Genomic DNA, 19932 nt, shown 5'->3' on the forward strand with positions numbered 1-19932 from the left:
AAACCGCGCAGTTTAGCAATTGGTTACTAATTTGTAGGTATAGCCTGATGGGATGGGATGATTGTATAGCCTAAAAGTTCCTACCAGGTTGATTTGGCTTTTGGAGGCGTTTTGTTACAATTTCAAGATGCTATAACACATTTTGAAATTTACGTATTTTGATGAAACTAGTTTATGTAGCTAATACTAGACACATACCAGATACCAACACATAATTTTATGAAAAAAATCGGAATGTTCAGACACATCTTTGTAAGTTCTTTCTAGTTACTACAAAAGTTTAGTTTCCATAGGTATGGGAGTGAATTGAAAATGCCATCACACTCTAGGTTTATCCAATTAAAATTTTAATTTGACTTCCATTGCAAGAAAAACCTGCTCTGTCTATTTTTGTAGGCTTACGTGGCGACATACTTTTAATTATAGTCCCTATAGAGATATAGAGATATTAAAAAATGGATAGTCGGTGTTTTATTGGAGTATGTTAGTTTATTAATTCTATTCTACGACTTGCCATAACACAAAAGTTGTGTTACAATTAGTCATGTTACAAGTGCAGTTTTTATGAGCAAAAATGGAGGCATCAACTTAAATACTGCTGCTATTGGAGAATAGAATTGTATGAAATAAAACAAAAAAAAAAAATTAATTGCATATTTATTGTTCGAGATACATACAGATATTAATACAAAATATACATCAAATGTTTAGTACGTACACAGTACAGTATAGAGTACAGAGTTAATTACGAAAAATAAGATTATAAACGAAGGAAATTGAAAGAATGATTATTATTAAGGCTGGGTTGCACCATGTTGATTTAGCAATAACAAACATGTTAAATTAACAGTTAGGGAAAATATGAGTTTATGACATTTGACAGTTTTATAGAGGACGTTTAAATTTCAACACTAAACTATAACCGCTCGTGTTTCACCCGTTAAAGCTGTTGTTAACGTCAAATAATTGTCAGAGGCGTCAAATACAAGATGAGATGAAATTAGGTTTGAGACTCTGATAACTTCTATGCTAAAAATACGCTGGTACAACCCATTTCGCTATCACTGTAAAAATTACCGTTACATACTGTTAAATTTGACATTACATTAACTATAACAAGAATATGGTTCATCCAAGGCTAAATATTACATATATAATAAAATCGTAGGAAAGTCAAAACTGTACATTGAATATTTTTTTTAATACTTGGGGCGTGATCTACAATCGATATCGAAGCCAAACATATAGTTATTATTAATCTTGTCTGTATGTCCTAGAGAGTAAATCAAACTGTTTATTTAATACATTTAACTTTAATAGGAATGTTTAATAAAATAATAATTTAATAAAATAGTTATTAAATTATTACTTTATTTATTTACAGATTCTATACAGAAACAATAATTCTAATGTAATTATTTATCATAACGATTCCTTAAAATTAACAAACACAAGATCTATTTTTACAATATCTATATTATAATTTATAACAATTATTAGAGTATATCGAGGAATAACTAACAGTGCATTAATTAGTAATTACTATTTTAATTACAAATTAAATATAAGCAGTTACAATATTGATTCATATTACTTTAAATCAGTTCTTTGCCACTTTTACAACTATGTATTTACATTCCCCTGCTACTTGCCGTAGAAGTACACTGAGTCAGTCCCCTGCCACTCAACTAGCCAGAACAACAAATCATTTCCCTGTCACACCACTAGTACTTCAAATCACACTTAATCAGTCCCCTGTACACTTTTCATAGTCTATTCCTCACTTAACCTGTCTCACAGGCCCCGCCAATCTAAACGTAGCGGCTAACAAATCAGCCAACGACGCGAATAAAGCCGGTCCAGTAGAAGGCGGTAAAGCGGCAGTTAATGTTCGCAATTCTGCCCCACCACCTCCACTAGACTCTAGAACGAAGCCTTTGACGCATTTGAGCACTAATTCTGCACGGCGCATGCACCACGACATCGTCATTTCCTGGAAAGAATAGTGCAGGGTAATGATTAATTTAATCTTATGGGATAATTGTGGGATAGTTTACTCTTATGGAATAATTGAGTAGGTACTAAAGCTTAAGCCACAGCAAATATTATGATTAGAATATTGAACACAGTTAATAGTTATTAAGATACAGCTTTACAATTTAAACAAAACATTTCTTTGTAATACACGACTAGAAAATGAAAATTAACCTACTAATATTGGTTCACAACTTTAAAAGTAAACTGATGAAGTCTTAAATCGACTATAAGGAGTTATAAAAAGTAACAATATAAAAGATATTTGTAAAGGACGAGCATACTATCAAGGTCAAGCGCAGGCGACAACGGGGCTCCCCACACAGCGACGCCACGTGTATGGAGCGGAGTTTCAACGCTACACGTGGAAGAAGAGGCGCACCGCGGTTTTGACGAGGCGCACCGCGGTTTCGACTATCGCGTTCTACACAGTACGCCACGTGTATTGCGTCTACACGTGGAGGAGGCGTGGCCTAGGCGGCACATGCAAGACAGCCGCCGCCGCTTTGAGCCGCTGCCGCCGCTTTATGCCTCGCCGCCGGGCGATGGCTTTGTGGCTCGCCGCACCGCTTTGAATATCGCCGCCGGTGACGCATATAAATAGCCCAACATTTGGAATTAAAGTCAGTTGCAGCAAGTACTTCTTCCAGACTAGTAGTGAAGAAGTAATAGTGAATAAGTAATAGTGATTAAGTATAAATTGTAATAGCGTACATAAGGGTCGATAATATATGTATGTCGAAGGAAGGGTGTTTTCTTGAACACAAACCCCAACAAATAATACAGTCCACAACAACGTCTGGTCCTACGAGCGCCGGATACTCCAGGAAGAGGAAACGCTGCCCGTGGAAGACCAGATCCTGCCGAAGAGAGGTACGCATCGGCAACGAGTTCACCTTCGAGGGGCGAATATCGGCAAACCGGTAACGTTGGTACTAGCCTGCTGGTGTTTTTGATCGTCACCAGGCGAGTCAGGTACCTACCGACGGGGCCGCGCTGTTGGTACTAGTCCAATGAGGTGAGTCGTAAGGTTTTTTACGGGTAGACTCGGGCCGTCGGGTGACCTTGGTGGTACGCGCCGGGAATCAGGGGTGCTGGTCAGCGGAACGAGTCTGCCAGTATAAGCCTGCGGTGCGTCACCTCTTTAGGCATGGTGGTTACCCGCAGCCAGGGTGAAGCTGCAGAAATGGAGGACCGGAGCCAGGAGACAGAGCGTGTGCGGCAAGAACGAATGCGGCGGCTGGTGCTGGACCCACTGGCATCGCCGTCTGACGCACGCTTGACGTCAGCCACAGACACAATGGAGATCCCGCCGCAACCGCGACGGCATTCGCCAGCGAGATCCGCTAGATCGGTGCGGTCGTCGGCGAGTACGGCGCGGCGGATTAAGGCGGCGGAATTAGAAGCGGCAGAGCGACTCGCCGCTATCCAGAGAAAAGAACTACAAATTGAGAAAGAACTAATAAATAAACGCTTACAGTTCGAGGTGTCCGCCATACAGGAAGACGAGGGCCTGCCAGAAGATACCGTCACCGCGACAGAAGAACGAAACAAGGTAGACGAGTGGCTCCAGTCACATCCTGTGCCGAAGGATGACAGACACCAGCGATCCGAACTAAGAAGAGGAAGATCGCCGACGCCGACCAGACGAACAGGAATAGAGCAGCTGGCGGCGTCCCTAGAGAAGATGGCGCGACCGCGCCTACGCCACGCGGACCTTCCGATATTTTCAGGTGCGATCGAAGAGTGGCTGCCGTTCCGAGCAGCCTACCGGGACACAAGCAGCATGTACCAAGTGTCCGACGCAGAAAACATCCAGCGGCTGCGTACCTGCCTGAAGGGGGAAGCAAGGGACGCCGTGGCAGCGCTGCTTCACACTGCTTCATCACCTGAAGCAGTCATGAAAACTTTGGAGCAGTGCTTCGGGAGGCCCGAGATAATAATCGACAGGGCCATGGAAGACCTAAGGAAGCTGCCGCGACCTGGAGCAGCGGCCAAGGACATCAACTGCTTCGCGGTAAAAGTGCAAAATGTGGTGTGTATACTTCAAACCATAGACAGAAAAGGATATTTGTACAATCCTATGCTAGCACGGGAGATATTGGACAAACTTAGTCCGCACCTGCGGTCTAGGTGGTGTGATTATGCTTATGCACAGGAAGGCACAGCGGATCCAGAGATCGTGGTGCTGTCCCGCTTCCTCATGAGAGAGGCGGACCGGGCGCTTCGCTACACCTACGCGCCGATGAGCAGCACTGCACCAGCGCGCAGAGACGCCGCAGCAGCAGCAGCAGCGGCAGCAGCAGCGCGACCTGCTCCACCGAAAAGGAAGTCTGCAGTATACACCATGGTCTCCGGTGAAGAGAAGAAAGAAGAGAAGAAAGAAGAGAAGAAAGAAGAGAAGAAAGAAGAGAAGAAAGAAGACTTCTGCCTGTGCTGCGGGCGCGACCACGCTATGGTTGCCTGCCCGCGCTACGCCAAGCTGTCGGTGGATGAGCGGTGGGCGCTGGTCAGGGAAAAGGGCGCCTGCTTCAAGTGCGCCACGAAGAGACATCGGCGCAGCTACTGTCGAGCGAAACCATGCGGCGTGAACCAGTGCCGCCGCCCGCATCATTCATCACTGCACGACGTTAGAAGAGAAGAGCCTGCTGCGTCGACCGAAGAAACCGTCATGGCGGTTGCTGACCGCGCAACCGCACCACCCCGCGCCGTCCTGCTGAAGATGTGTCCAGTCACCGTCGTCGGCCCACGGGGGGAGGTATCGACGCACGCACTGCTCGATGAGGGCTCCACCATCACCCTCATTGATGAGGACCTGGCGCAACAGATCGGCGCCGAAGGTCCCGCCACGCCGCTCCGCATCCACGGGGCGAACATGGAGCAGATTGAAGAAGGAAGTCGGCTGGTGACGGTGCAGCTGCGGGGGCAGAGCGACGGGACACTACACGACCTGCGTGCCCGCACGATGAAGAAGCTGCAGTTGCATCAGCAGTCCATCCCGGGATCCCTGCTTCGGTACAGACATCTGCGCGACATACCGGAACGTGAGGTATGTTACGAACAAGCACGCGCGGGTGTCCTGGTGGGTACCGACCACTGGGAGCATATCGTGACCAGAGAACTTCGGACGGGCGGCGCCGACGAACCTGCCGCCTCCAAGACAAATCTCGGCTGGGTGATACATGGAACAACGCCGCGTCGAATGATCGTCGAGAGAGACCGCGTGCTTCACGTCCGAGAACAACAAGCGGACCAGCGGCTGCACGACCTGGTGGCAGAGCACTTCAAGATCGAATCATTGAACATAGCCAGCAGACCGCGCCTCAGTGACGCCGACCGACGAGCGACATCCATCGTCGAGACGACTACGAAGAAGACGCCGGGCGGGTACGAGATCGGCCTGCCGTGGAAGAGGGATAATGACCGCATGCCGCCGAGCTACAATGCCGCGCTGCGGAGACTTCTGAAGATTGAAGCAAAAATGGACGCCGCGCCGGAATTCGCAGCCGAGTACACCAAGCAGATGAACAACTTATTTGAGAAAAGGTATGCGGTTCCGTGCGATGGCAGTGAAGGCGAGAGCAGCGTGTGCTGGTACCTGCCGCATTTCGCTGTGACCAATCCCAACAAACCAGGGAAGCAGCGATTGGTCTTTGATGCGGCAGCCAAAAGCCACGGGACTTGTTTAAATGATGAACTACTTGAGGGCCCAGACTTGCTACTATCACTGCCAGGTATATTATTTCGATTCAGGGAAAAGGCAGTGGCAGTCACAGCAGATATAGAGGAGATGTTCTTACAAGTGAAAATAAGACCCGAAGACCAGCCAGCGCAGCAGTTTTTATGGAGGGAAAGCCGACGCGACACGCCGCCACAGCACTATAAGACGACGTCCATGATATTCGGCGCAGCGAGCTCTCCATTTATGGCGCATTACATCCGTAATCATAATGCGCAGCAGCACGCAGAACAGTATCCAATGGCGCTGGAAGCGATAACGAAGAGTCACTACATGGACGATCTAATGGTGAGCTACGCCGACGCAGACGAAGCCAGACAAGCGATCAAAGAAATACGGACGGTGCACGCAGCGGCAGGCTTCAAGCTACGAGGATGGAACGCCAGCGACAGGAGCGTGCTGAGGGACGTGCCACGAGAACTGCACGCTAGCACACCAACGCAGCTGGGAGGAGCGCAGCCAGCCCCGAAGATCCTCGGGCTAATTTGGGACGCCGAGGAAGACGCGCTAGGATTCAACACAGCAATGAACAGGGTACCGGTGGAGGTGCGAGATTGCAAGCGCCCGCCAACCAAGCGCGAAGCATTAAGTGCGGTAATGTCAATTTATGACCCACTAGGCCTCTTAAGTTATTTCACCATCCGTGCTAAAATCATATTGCAGAGCCTGTGGCGCCTCCAGATTTCGTGGGACGAGCCGATACCTGAACAAGAGGGCGAGCAGTTTGCAGGCTGGCTGGCGCAGCTGGAAGCAGTCAGCGCACTACGTTTGCCGCGATGTTACGCAACGGACAACGTCGAAGACATCGAGCTGCACGTGCTATGCGACGCCAGTGAACAAGCTTATGCAGCCGTGGCGTACTGGCGTATGCGGCGAACGGACGGCAGCGTGCAAGTGAAACTCGTCTCGGCGAAAGCGAAGGTGGCACCACGACGCGCGCAGACAATCCCGCGCCTAGAACTACAAGCGGCGGTGATCGGCGCCAGACTCGCTGATCAGATAAGAAGAGAGCACAGGTATGACATATCTCGTACTTGGTTTTGGACAGACTCATCGACGGTGGTGCACTGGGTGCGCAACGATGCAAAGAGATACACGCCGTTCGTCGCGCATCGCCTCGGTGAGATTGGAGAACTAACACAAAGGGAAGAGTGGCGGTGGCTGCCGACTCACGAAAACGTTGCCGACGACGCCACCCGCCTAAGTTTCACCACGGGACATGATCGATGGTTCCAGGGTCCAGAATTCCTGATGAAGACGGAGGACCAGTGGCCCACGGAGAAGGAACTTCGAGAAACTACGGACGAGGCTGATGTACTGCATGTAAGCGAGCTGCCACGGAAGATGGAATGGCTGCCGGATCCAGAGCGCTTCTCCAAATTCCGCACACTGGTGGGAGCAACAGCAAGGGTGCTCGCATTCATTGACATACACATCAGACACACGGCGACGAGACTAGAATGTCGCCACCTGGAACAAGCCGAACGACTGTTGGTGCAGCGCGCACAGAACGACAGCTTTGGGGAAGACATAAAGCGAATCAAGGACGCGCGCCCCATCAGCAGATCCAGTAGACTGTACAAATTGGACCCGGTAATGGAAGACGGCGTGCTGAGAGTAAGGGGCCGCATAAACGCAGCCACGGCACCCGACACGGTAAAGAAGCCGGTGATCCTCGACGGCCGGCACAGAATAACCAGACTAATAGTGTTACAGGAACATTGTGCCGCCGGACACGCCAACCGCGAGCGTGTCACCAACGACCTGAGGCAGCGCTACTGGGTCATCCACCTGCGGCCTACAGTGCGCGCTGTGGAGAAGAACTGCGCGCTGTGCCGAGTACGCCGAGCAATGCCGCAGGTCCCAGCCAAAGGGGACTTGCCGCGCGCTCGCCTCGACCCGTTCCACCGACCCTTCACCAACTGCGGGGTCGACTACTTCGGGCCAATGATGGTCAAGATCGGACGAAGAAGAGAGAAGAGATGGGGCGCGCTGTTCACCTGCTTGACATCGCGCGCCGTGCACCTAGAGCTCGTCGCGTCTCTATCAACGGACTCAGCCATCATGGCGCTGAGGAGAATGGCGGCGCGCAGAGGGTGGCCTCGTCTGATGTACTCAGACAACGGGACAAACTTCAGGGGCGCCGATCAAGAACTGAAGAAGGCGTACAACGAGTGGGCGCCGGCGCTACAAGAAGAAGCGCTGCGCCATCGAATGGAGTGGCGCTACATACCGCCGGGTGCGCCGCATCAAGGCGGTGCTTGGGAGCGGCTGGTGCGGTCAGTGAAGACCGCGCTCGGCGCGACACTACGGGAGAAGGCGCCACCAGAAGAAGTGCTGTGGACTCTGCTCACCGAAGCGGAGTTCGCGGTGAACGCGAGGCCGCTGACTCACGTGAGCGTGAGCCCGGACGATCCCGAAGCCCTCACGCCCAACCACTTCCTGCTGGGCTCCTCAACGGGACTGCCGACGACGGGGCCGTGCGACGAAGCAGACCGACGGACCTGGCGCGCCAGCCAGGCGCTCGCCGACCACTTTTGGCGCCGATGGATCAAGGAGTACCTACCGACGCTCGTGCCACGGGGGGAGGCGCGAAAGGACACGCGACGCCTCGAGGAAGGTGACGTGGTCATCATCGTGGACCACGTCTTGCCGCGCAACACATGGCCCATGGGGGTCGTGGTGCGCGTTCACGCCGGGCCGGACGACGCTGTGCGGGTAGCCGAAGTGAAGACCAAGAGCGGGATCTTCAGACGCCCCGTCAGCAAGCTCGTCGTGATGAAGGAGGCTACGCAAGCTACGCCGGGGGGAGGACTGTAAAGGACGAGCATACTATCAAGGTCAAGCGCAGGCGACAACGGGGCTCCCCACACAGCGACGCCACGTGTATGGAGCGGAGTTTCAACGCTACACGTGGAAGAAGAGGCGCACCGCGGTTTTGACGAGGCGCACCGCGGTTTCGACTATCGCGTTCTACACAGTACGCCACGTGTATTGCGTCTACACGTGGAGGAGGCGTGGCCTAGGCGGCACATGCAAGACAGCCGCCGCCGCTTTGAGCCGCTGCCGCCGCTTTATGCCTCGCCGCCGGGCGATGGCTTTGTGGCTCGCCGCACCGCTTTGAATATCGCCGCCGGTGACGCATATAAATAGCCCAACATTTGGAATTAAAGTCAGTTGCAGCAAGTACTTCTTCCAGACTAGTAGTGAAGAAGTAATAGTGAATAAGTAATAGTGATTAAGTATAAATTGTAATAGCGTACATAAGGGTCGATAATATATGTATGTCGAAGGAAGGGTGTTTTCTTGAACACAAACCCCAACAAATAATACAGTCCACAACAATATTAAACTAAACATTTCTTTGTAATACACGACTAGAAAATGAAAATTAACCTACTAATATTGGTTCACAACTTTAAAAGTAAACTGATGAAGTCTTAAATCGACTATAAGGAGTTATAAAAAGTAACAATATAAAAGATATTAAACAATTATAAAAGATATTAAACTTATAATACCTCAGTAAGATCGTGTCTCAGTAACAGCGGTATAGTGATACTCGTGACGTCATTGCAACACGCCGACTTCAATATGTTGCGGAGAGCGAGGATCGCCGGGTGCCGGGATGTTATGTCTCCTGTAAATTGTTAAGTCAGTAAATAACAATAGTATAGGTAAATAAAATAATTTATTCAAATTGAATTACATATTTACAAATACTGTGTCATAGATTAGGTTAGATTTTTTGCATTTTTTCCACAAATAAACATATTATCTCTGTTCTATTCAGACCCCAATTTTTTACAGTCTAAAATTTTTTTACGATTTTTGGATTTTTTTCCCTCTTTTCACAAATGAACACACTGCAACCAGTTTTAATCCGTTCTGCCTCACAGGAACCCCTTATTTTATTCTCAAATTGTATTTTTTTTGCTTTTTTCCATATTTTCCCCACTTTTTTTTCACCTGCTCTCGCTGCTTGCGAGGTTGCTGTGCCGCGTGAGCTACACGTCGCCGGGCTGCAGCGAGTGCTTGCACTTGTTCTTACTAGTTTTATATATGCCTACTGGGCCCTATCTTTGTATGGAGAAGATTTTTTGTCATTTTTTGCGATTTTTACTACAAATGAACACATAGCGACTTGCTTTAATCTGTTCTCACTTATAGGGACCTCTAAATTTCTTCACAAATGGTTTTTTTTAGATTTTTTGCGACTTTTTTTTCAATTTTTTGTATTTTTTTTCATATTAAGTCTTCTAGACCTGCTCGCATCTGCTCATCATCAACCACTAGGTGATAAACGAGGTGTGCTTCAGCGAGGTTGCTGTGCCGCGTGAGGTACACGTCGCCGGGCTGCAGCGAGTGCTTGCACTTGTTGGTACGCGCGTCGTTGTTGTTTATGCGCTCTGTGTTGCGTTTTTCTGCCTGTGGAGTTTTGATAAGAAAAGTGAAAAAAAAATTCATGATGAGATTTTACATCCAAAAATGAGAACCATATTAATTAAAAATTAAACAGTTAAAAGTTTCATTTGTGAATTATTTAAGTAAAGTGACGATGTAAATATTATAAATATGACTTCAAGAAATAAAAATTAAATACATATCAAAATATACAGTGTCAATCTAGTGTCAGTCAATCGTAATTCTGATAAGTTAAAAATATTGTCCAAAAACTTCCCGCCCTACTTCGTCAAAAATTACTAAATCATATGAAAATAATATCAATTATATTCAATTTACCGGTTCCAAAACTTTTTCACTAATATCTCTCAACTGTATTTCCACATCATCAAAATGGTGTTCTGTGGCCTCTCTAGCCAATTTTACTAAAGGAGATCTGGTTGGTTTGTGGTCTGCGAGCAATACCACTGCACTCAAGTCGTTTGAATATAACGCTAGAGCTGGCTGTACTCGATTCCATGTACCACTGAAAAGTTATTATTATATTAGTTAGATATTAAAAAAAAACAAACTACCCTGTCTGTTTATCCACGATCCAGTCTAACCGTATACAAAATGTCATCAAAATCGGTTCAGTAGTTTAGGCATGAAAACAATAGATACACAGATTTACACATTTTTATAAACAACAGCTCATAATCACACTCAAAAGTGTCAGAATTAAAACTCTGCCAACTCGTCTTTAGGCACAGTTTTTAATTAACGATACAATATTTGATAGATTTTTGAACATAATTGCCACAAAATAAGGTGTTAATTTCGTTGAATGTTTAAAACTCTTTTGACATTTTAAAAGGCGATTATGAGTCCAGTTGTTTAGAGTGTGCCAATAATTAGGATAGATAAATATCAATAAATAACACCTACCTATCGCCCCTATTAACAGAGCACAGATCCATAATATCTACAACGACCAGGCATATATTGTGCGTCTGTTTGAGCTCCGATCCCAAGTGCATAGTGAAGCTCTTCTCTAGTCGAGGCGTTCCAGCGATAATGAACAAAGATGGGAGCTGAACTAGTATAGATAACTATTTATATAACTCACCTATCTCCTCTATTAACAGAGCACAGATCCATAATATCTACAGCAACCAATCGTATATTATGCGTCTGTTTGAGCTGCGAGCCCAAGTGTATGGTGAAGCTTTCTTCTAGACGAGGAGGTGCTGGTTGTAAAGGCCCCGGTAGTTCTGGCGGGAAGGAACATAGCGGGGAGTTGCTGGAATAAAAGATATACTTTGTACTTTAATAAATAACTTTACTTTACTTTAATAAATAACTTTATTCTCAAACATACAATCATACTATAAACAAGCAATAGTAGTAGATTATAGTCTGTATTTTGGGTTGCAATGGCCTTCCATTGTGAATTACAGTTGAATTTACGCTTTGGTTTGGTATTAGTACTTTCTAGTGGTATAAGTTGTGTTTTGTAGGCGTGTAAGCTGTACTTCATAGTGGCATTTTGATTATAGTTTTGTTTCTGTCATTGTGTGTTCATAATAATTATAAATTAGTAAAGTTGCATATAATGTATGATCTAAGTAAAATTGTTATAACTTTGAAATAATTGAAAACGATGTGATCCATAACAGTGTTGAATTATTTGTGTGACATACTTGGATATTTTTACATTATGAAAATAAAGCACAAAAGTAACCATACCTCGGAGTAGCATTCTCGTTCAACTGATAATCATCAATAGCGGCCATTAACCACGCTCGATGCGCCGCTCGCTGCGCGTGCCGTAACGCGTCTAACTGCGACTCCCATCGACCTGACGCTACACTTTGTTCCTCGAAATGTTTAGCCGCAAGCGCATTGATTTCCTCCTCTGTGCTTGAGACGTTGAGGAGGCGTATTTTTTGCTCCATTTCTTCTGTTTGTCTGTAATGTGGATGTTGTTTATTGCAGATAAAATAAATGTTGATAATAAGAGTTTATAAGTCATTTTAACTGTCTAAATAATTATTTGTATAAATATCATAATTTATTATATCAATTCATTATTCAGAATATTATAATAACCAAATAAGGCAAAACTTGAAATAAGGACAACATTTTAATATACATATTATGTTGAATCCATACTAATATTATAATTAATGTGAAAGTAACTCTGTCTGTCTGTCTGTTTCTCAATCACACCTTAACTACTGAACCAATTTGCATGAAATTAGGTATAGAGATATTTTGATACCCGAGAAAAGACATAGGATAGGTTTTATCCCGGAAATCCCACGGGAACAGGAACTATGTGGGGTTTTCTATGATTGTGCGGGCGATGTCGCGGGTGGAAAGCTAGTGCATATTTACATTATACATTTCATAAGCCACCTTATTATATTTTTGACTCTTTTTTAAAGTTAAATGTTCAAGTAAACCAAAACTATAAGTATATAGATATAATACATATTATATAGTAGGTAAATAGGTAATAAGTAATTACAAACTAATTAGTATATTACTAGCTTTCCACCCGCGGGATCGCCCGCGCAGTCAAAGAAAAACCCGCATAGTTCCCGTTCCGGTGGGATTTCCGGGATAAAGCCTATCCTATGTCCTTTCTCGGGTATCAAAATATCTCTATACCAAATTTCATGCAAATTGGTTCAGTAGTTAAGGCGTGATTGAGTAACAGACAGACAGACAGACAGAGTTACTTTCGCATTTATAATATTAGTATGGATGTAAATACATATCAAACTACTTAAATCATTAAAATTTTAAGTATACCTCTCAGTAAGTTTCTTAACATCATCATCTCTATTCTGAATCATATTCATAACAGTTTTAGCGTAAGAACTCTCAACTTGTAATATTGTTTCCAACGCCGGTGAATGTACCAACTTATGATAAGCTGCAGCAAAGACTTCTTCATCTGACGAACCTTTCTGTTCAGCAAATTCTAATACATTCTCTTTAAAAGATTTCTCCCAGCCCTTTATAATACCTTCTATATTGAGTTCCCCATTTTTTAATTGGTTGAGGAGTTTTTCATCTCTTTCATTGTGAAAGTTTTTTGTTTCTTCTGCTATGAAGTTGGCTAGCTTTTCATTTAATTCTGAAAGCAGACATGATGTTACAATACATTTTTTTTATCTTTGTATTCAAATCTAAAAGCTATTTGTTTATTTAAGATTACAAAAATAGATATGCTTACCTATCACTAACTTAAATGAGGCTTGCTATGTTTTACCTTGGTTATAGTTACTCAAGTTATTACAAACCTAAGTAACTGAATTTTCTGTTAAACTAATTTATTGATTAACAATAGGATCGCAGTTATAATACATACATAAGGGGCGTCTACTAATTATTTATTAGGCAATGTTTAAATTTCGAATCTATTTCGGCCATGTTTACTTTTAATTCCAAATTAAAAATGTGTAGGTACTCACCGTCTTCCAAGTATACTGGTATATGGAACATCTTTATGACTCTCTGAACTAGCTCCCGAGATGACCCTTCATAAGGAATCTCCACCGGCACTTCCAATTTGAAGAGTATTTCTTCATTAGTGCATGTTGGAAATGAAAACTTAAATGTTTTTGTCACGTTTTGCACAGTTTCTGTAGTCATTGTGTTTAAATGTCTATGTAGTTATTAGTACAAAAATAAATTAAGTTTAAAGATGTAGGGAATAATAGATATTATCTTCTTTATTTGTTTTGTTCCGTTTTGTTCACTGTTCAGTTGTCAGCTGTCAGAACATTAGAATTGGAACATGACATTAATCGTGTCATGTTTTGTTAAATGTCAAGTGTTCGTGTTCTGTTTGACGCAGAATTCCGAAAACGCTTGTTATTTATGTTGTGTCGGTAATTTATATAATCCTTAATAGCCTTACTAATATTATAAATGCGAAAGTAACTCTGTCTGTCTGTTTGTTACTCAATCACGCCTAAACTACTGAACCAATTAGCATGAAATTTGGTATGGAGATAATTTGATACCCGAGAAAGGACATAGGCTACCTTTCATTGAGAAATATGTACCACGGGCGAAGCCGGGGCGGACCACTGGTCTATAATATAAAGCAGTTTTTTTGTTTGAAACAGCTCATACCATACCACATACTTTATTCTTATAGTTTCCTTTTAAATTAATAAATAATATGTGTAATTGTAATAATTTAAGGACAGAAACGTCTACACTCTACATCAACAAAAATATCTTGTACTTATATGAAAATAAAAATTAATATACCTACAAAACACTTTCAAGTTCTATGGCTCATCTGTAAACAGTTCTATAAAGGTTTCTACTATTAGAAGGAATAATTAAGAGAGCCAAAGATTTAACTTTTATACTTTTGTGTTTTATGCATCGTCCAAATTTCAGTGTAGGTACTGCTGAATGTTATTTTTAGGTAACTTTTGATAGCTGATATTTGATTCCCAAAAATGTGTAGGAAATATTATTTCTTCAGAGATATTTTCTCAGAAACAGTGTTTATTGCGCAACATTCGAATAATATGGTAGATAAAGGGTATTGTGTTACTGAGGGAAAATTCAAGAAGTTTATGTCTCATTTAATTTTAGACAATTTAGAAAGTGCCAAGAATTTCAGGAAGGTAAAGCAATCACTATTGAGTTCCTATGTTTTGGTCATTTATGACTTAAGCTTCTACATTCATCAATGTATGAATTTGGTGTGTAGGTGTGTAATGATAAAGACCAGGTTACTACAAAACTAGGCTTAAAGCCCTATTTTAGTCAGACTTGTGAAAAACTTTATTTGAAACAAAACAAAAATGAATACATAGTATTCCTTGCATCCCTCGTCTCCCGCCGTTTGTTCGCACAAACACCCGTGGTAGGGACAGTTGTACACGCCATTTTGTATAGTAGAACTATATTTTCATTATATATAAATTAAAAAATGGAAACAATAAATTACATAGAGATATAAATAAAAAATAATTTGGTTCGCAACGCGTTTAATCTTCGAACCGCGGGCCGGGTGGTAGCCACTCTATAAGTTGACGCTCTTCATCGCTTGGAATATATTTACGCGGCTTCACCGCCCTCCTCCTCCTCAGCGCTGGCGGTCAGCATGGTGATCAGCTTCTGGGTGTCGATGTAGCCTTTGTCGTCGATCTCCATCTGGTCGTAGGCCTCGTCGACCTCGTCGGGGGAGAACTTGTCACCCCAGGTCATGAGGGCGTGTCTGAGGTTCTCGGAGTCGATCTTGCCGTCCTTGTCGAAGGTTTTGAAGGCGTTGATGACTACGTCGTCTTCGTCGGATCCGCCGGACATGCGGTTCGCGAAGAGGGTGAGGAGCTGGGTGAAGCTGATGGGGCCGGAGGCTTCGCCGACCATGTCGTCGAGCTCCTTCTCGGAGGCGAGCCTGCCGAGGGAGTCGAAAGTGGCACGGAGGTCGCTCTTGCCGATGATACCGTCCTTGTCGTGGTCCATTAGCTGGAAGGCCTGGAACAAGAGAAACGTTTGTTACTTAATGTGCCATTAATATTAATATATTGATGTTGTGAAGTAAAATATCGACCGTTTGTTCTTTCTATTTTTTATTATTTTTAAGTATCTTTAATGTTAGTCATAATAAGGATAGAATATTCAGAAAAGCTCAAACAATAGCGATGTAATTTGTTTATTAAACAAATTGTCTTCCGCACGAGATAACGTGATGATGGTTTTGGAATTTAGATATCGGAATGGGAAGACGATTGTTCTGTTTTTTCGACAGGAAATATACCTTGAGTTTAAAGTTATTAGCTACAATATTGATAGTTGAACTTAAATGTTTCAGGAAATAATTAAATGTAATTCTCCCTCCCCAAGGTCGCAATCTAAAGATTATCGTTATTACTATTTACTAAAACATTAAAACCTACCATTTTATCTGACCATTTGAACCAAAAGGTTCTAGAAGTACCTAATGGTGCCCCAATGTTAAACTTTACGATCAGCATTTTACGAGCTAATAATCTGCTACAGAGCCTTTGTATATTGCCAATACTTATGGTCCATTTTACAGCAGATTTTTTTTTTAATTGGTAATAGGGAAGCGCTTGACCACAATCTCGCCTGATGTTAAGCTGAGATAATATGGTCTAAGATGGAACGCGCTTCCCTAGAAGGTACCTGTTTACTCTACGCTCGAAGACCCCCATGTTGTACTCGTCGGGGAACACAGATTCAGGAAGCATGTTCTAGTCCCTCGCGGTTCGTATAAAGAATGTGGATCCGAACCGCTTAGTCCGGATACATGGAACGTCCACCATATGGCGATGCCTAGAATCTGTGCGCCTCGACGATCGATGGATGATACGGTCAACTTAATAACGAGTTTACACTTACTTCTTTGAACTCAGCGACCTGCTTCTGTGTGAACATAGAGAAGACATTGGAACCGGTGCGCTTGGCCTTGCGGCTTCCGCGGGAGGATTGTCTCTCAGCGGGGGCTTCAGCAGGGGCCTCCTCAGCGGGCGCTTCTTCTTTGGTCTTCTTCTTCTTGATCTTCTTTTCCTTGTCCGCCTGTGGAGGGGAATTTGTAGTAGAAGCTTTGAGCTCGAAATAAAGGTGTGGATGAAGTATTTTTATTAGGATGTGTGGAAAGTGGTCCTATTTAGTGAATATTTATTTGTCTTTTATAATTTAAGTATTATAACTCGTGTTTTATTGTGTTGAAACTAATAAGTGGACTACGTAAGACTGTAAACCATTTAAAGCTGAAAGATTGTTTAAGTATTGATTGTTTGTTGTTTTGGAATTGAATTTACGTAGTTCTTAGAAAGAAGTCATGTCTAGAAAATGTAGAAATTATTTACCAACGCAAACTATTAAATAAATTATTACCTATTGAGTAAATCAGAATGAACTTTATTAGGTTGTTGAACATCTTAAACCGACGTAATTTCCATTTACTATTCCCGACGTATTGATCCATATTATTAATCACTATGCTCTTTTAACTATCTCCAATTACTATGGTAAGCTTTAAAAGTTGATAGACTTTTACTTTTGTATCAAAAATCGATATTTAGTAATCGCATTCTTCGCGTCTTTATATTTAGCACGAAGCCGGCATCATCTTACACGCCTAAATCATTTCATAACGTTCGGCTTCCCAAAATAGAAACCTATCTACTTTCAGTTACAGTTCATACTGTAAGCCCGGGCTTTTCTATTTTTATTCTGTAAAGCCGGATGACTGAAATCCGAATCAAATATTTTTAAGAAGATCATCGGTTGGTATGCTTTGCGACAGATAGAGCAGAATAAATTAATTTGGAACGTTCGCGTTACTCCTCGGATCTTATACAATATACTATTAGGTATTTGAATCTACTATTATGCAAACTGTTATTTATCCAATTGGAAAACCACGTAAGTTTTCAAAATGCTTCAAAAATTTAACCGAATTGATCAACTTGATGATTAATAGCTTCAAATGACTTCATAGCGTTCCGTGCACCAAGTTGCTATTCACCTCCGGTAGGCTTTATCTCTGTATTATCATGATCGCACTGTTCCCTTCACACCACTATGTAATCACTGTGTTCCACTACATGTCACTATCACTTACTTACCATTGTGTTGTTTGTTAGTTCGACGGAAGAGAGACTGTACCGTTCGGCAGTCCCACCCTGACTCCGAGATCCCGTACCCGTTGGATTTACCAAGAGTCTCGGCTCCCCCTCCCCTCGACTCCCACAAACTCTCCATTCCATATATAGTTCGCCAAAACGATAGGTATTGGAGTGTCAGAGTGGTTCCGTTTGCTGACCCGGCCGGCCGTATGTTACGAAAATAATTCTGTCCCATTGCTATTCTGTTGAACCACTCAATTGTTATGTGCATTTCGATTTAGCGTGTTGCTACGCGTTCAATATGTAATTAAAGTCTCTAGGTTTATTTGTTTACTTTTTTTAATGATCGGACTTTGAAAATAAGATTTTCAAATTAACTTCTCAAATACTATTCTGAAAATTTATTTCAATTATATAGGGGAAGTCAAGTGTTTATTAGATACCTACTGTTTTATCAGATTATGAAGCAATATCTTTTATGTCATAAAAACAAACAAACAGAATTGTTTTGTTTTCATTTTTGATCCCTAAGTTTTCACTTTTCGTAAATGAAGTTATGATTCAGCTTATGCTTTTTTATGAATTTTACAATGTTATTCATTATTAGATATGCATATTAATATAATGTTCATCAACATTCCAGTTCATAGGTATTATTTGTAGAAGAATAATAAATATCAAGATTAACAAATGTATGGAATCCATAACGAACTCTTTATAATTTGCTTCTGACTAATTTTACACAAGTATCAGATAGAGTTGTAATGTGCATAACCAATTGTTTAAATTGAAGTGAACAATAAGATCATTATATACTATGTTTATGTAAATATTTTTCATGATACATTCTTTTATGTCCTTCATAATTAAATAAATAAAAATGATGTATTTTATGATACCTATTGTTGCTCCATTCAGAAAAACTTATTTAATGTAGAGGCGTAGAGGGTATATAAATTGGTTTTTAACAAGATGATGAGTTACATAGGTACATTATGATTTGTTTATAGTTGATATATCTATGCTATAATAATAATTCCTGCAACATAAGGTTGAAAGATTTTATTCTTACATTCTATGTAAGTTTTTTTCATAAGTCTAACGTAGAGCGAAGTAAGATGCTGTTTGATTAGGAATTTAACTTCTGTTTATTTAAAGTTCTGCTACACGTTGTTCTTTTGATTACTTCATCAAATACCATCCATATACAAAATAACAATACCAAAAAGTATTGTTATTTTGTAAAATTCACAATTTGATATTGACAAAGTATCGAAAAGCGATGGTATTGATTACAATAAGGCTATTTCTGTGATGGTGACTAATAATATTTATAAATACCGTCGCCCGCCCAGCGCATCCCGACCTGAATAGACGCGCTAACTGTTCAGGTGTTTTTAAGAAAATTACAAATACTAATCACCTTTCAATGTGGTTATTCCCTTGTATATTTGGGGCAGACGTGAAATTAGTTTTAGATTCTGATAAGTTCCATTGGTCGATTTATTTCATATTACAAAAGGTATATAAATGCTCTACTATATATGTACTGAAAAACCGAATCCATACATAACATAAACATATTCTCTGTCGCTGTCTGTCCGTTCCTTTGTTTTGTGTTTTTTTTCAATTATAAGTAGGTATTATTTATTAGATTAAAAAAAAAGCGAGAGAAAAGCTAGTATTATAATAATTTAATAAATAAGCTTCCGCAAAAGTTTCCGAGTTTATGAGGATAATTTTCGAGTTCATTCTCTTTATTGGTTGTAAGGTTAATGACGTTTATGCGCAAACTATCGTACTCTACATGTCCTCCCTATAGATTTTAATTTCATATGTCTTCTGGTCAAACCTAGTGCCAGATAGTTTAAATAAGCTCTATCTCTTTAAAGATATTTAGGTACGTATAGGATACCTACCTACCTAGTAAAACTTAACCTAGAGCTAAATAAGTACCTAATGCAAATGGAGCATGTACAAAATTTAAGATTCCCTAACAACTTTCAAAAAGTACCTACATCATGCAATTCGTAAATGCCAAAGTTTATTGAACGAAATTTAACTTGGTTTCAGACCATTACTTGTGTAAAAGTAAAGGTTACTCGACATACTTACTTATTTTATCACAAAGAAAGATAA

The 19932-nt window shown here is 42.1% G+C and overlaps 2 protein-coding genes across 2 annotated transcripts; both read right to left on the minus strand.

The window, feature by feature from the left end:
* Positions 1-641: 641 nt before the first annotated feature.
* On the minus strand, positions 642-13929 carry LOC123702682 (protein C12orf4 homolog). The gene is made up of 8 exons (XM_045650459.1): positions 13642-13929; positions 12977-13304; positions 11906-12127; positions 11286-11459; positions 10517-10703; positions 10039-10201; positions 9295-9413; positions 642-1993 (listed from the first exon to the last, which is right to left on the minus strand). Exons 1-8 carry the CDS (start codon positions 13820-13822, stop codon positions 1781-1783), a joined length of 1587 nt encoding a protein of 528 aa, XP_045506415.1. The 5' UTR covers positions 13823-13929; the 3' UTR covers positions 642-1780.
* A 996-nt stretch (positions 13930-14925) lies between these two features.
* Positions 14926-17949, minus strand: LOC123702799 (myosin regulatory light chain 2). The gene is made up of 3 exons (XM_045650600.1): positions 17794-17949; positions 16562-16738; positions 14926-15673 (listed from the first exon to the last, which is right to left on the minus strand). Exons 1-3 carry the CDS (start codon positions 17932-17934, stop codon positions 15254-15256), a joined length of 738 nt encoding a protein of 245 aa, XP_045506556.1. The 5' UTR covers positions 17935-17949; the 3' UTR covers positions 14926-15253.
* Between the last annotated feature and the right edge of the window lie 1983 nt (positions 17950-19932).

Source organism: Colias croceus, chromosome 24 (assembly GCF_905220415.1).
Source record: "Colias croceus chromosome 24, ilColCroc2.1".
Lineage (NCBI taxonomy): Eukaryota > Metazoa > Arthropoda > Insecta > Lepidoptera > Pieridae > Colias > Colias croceus.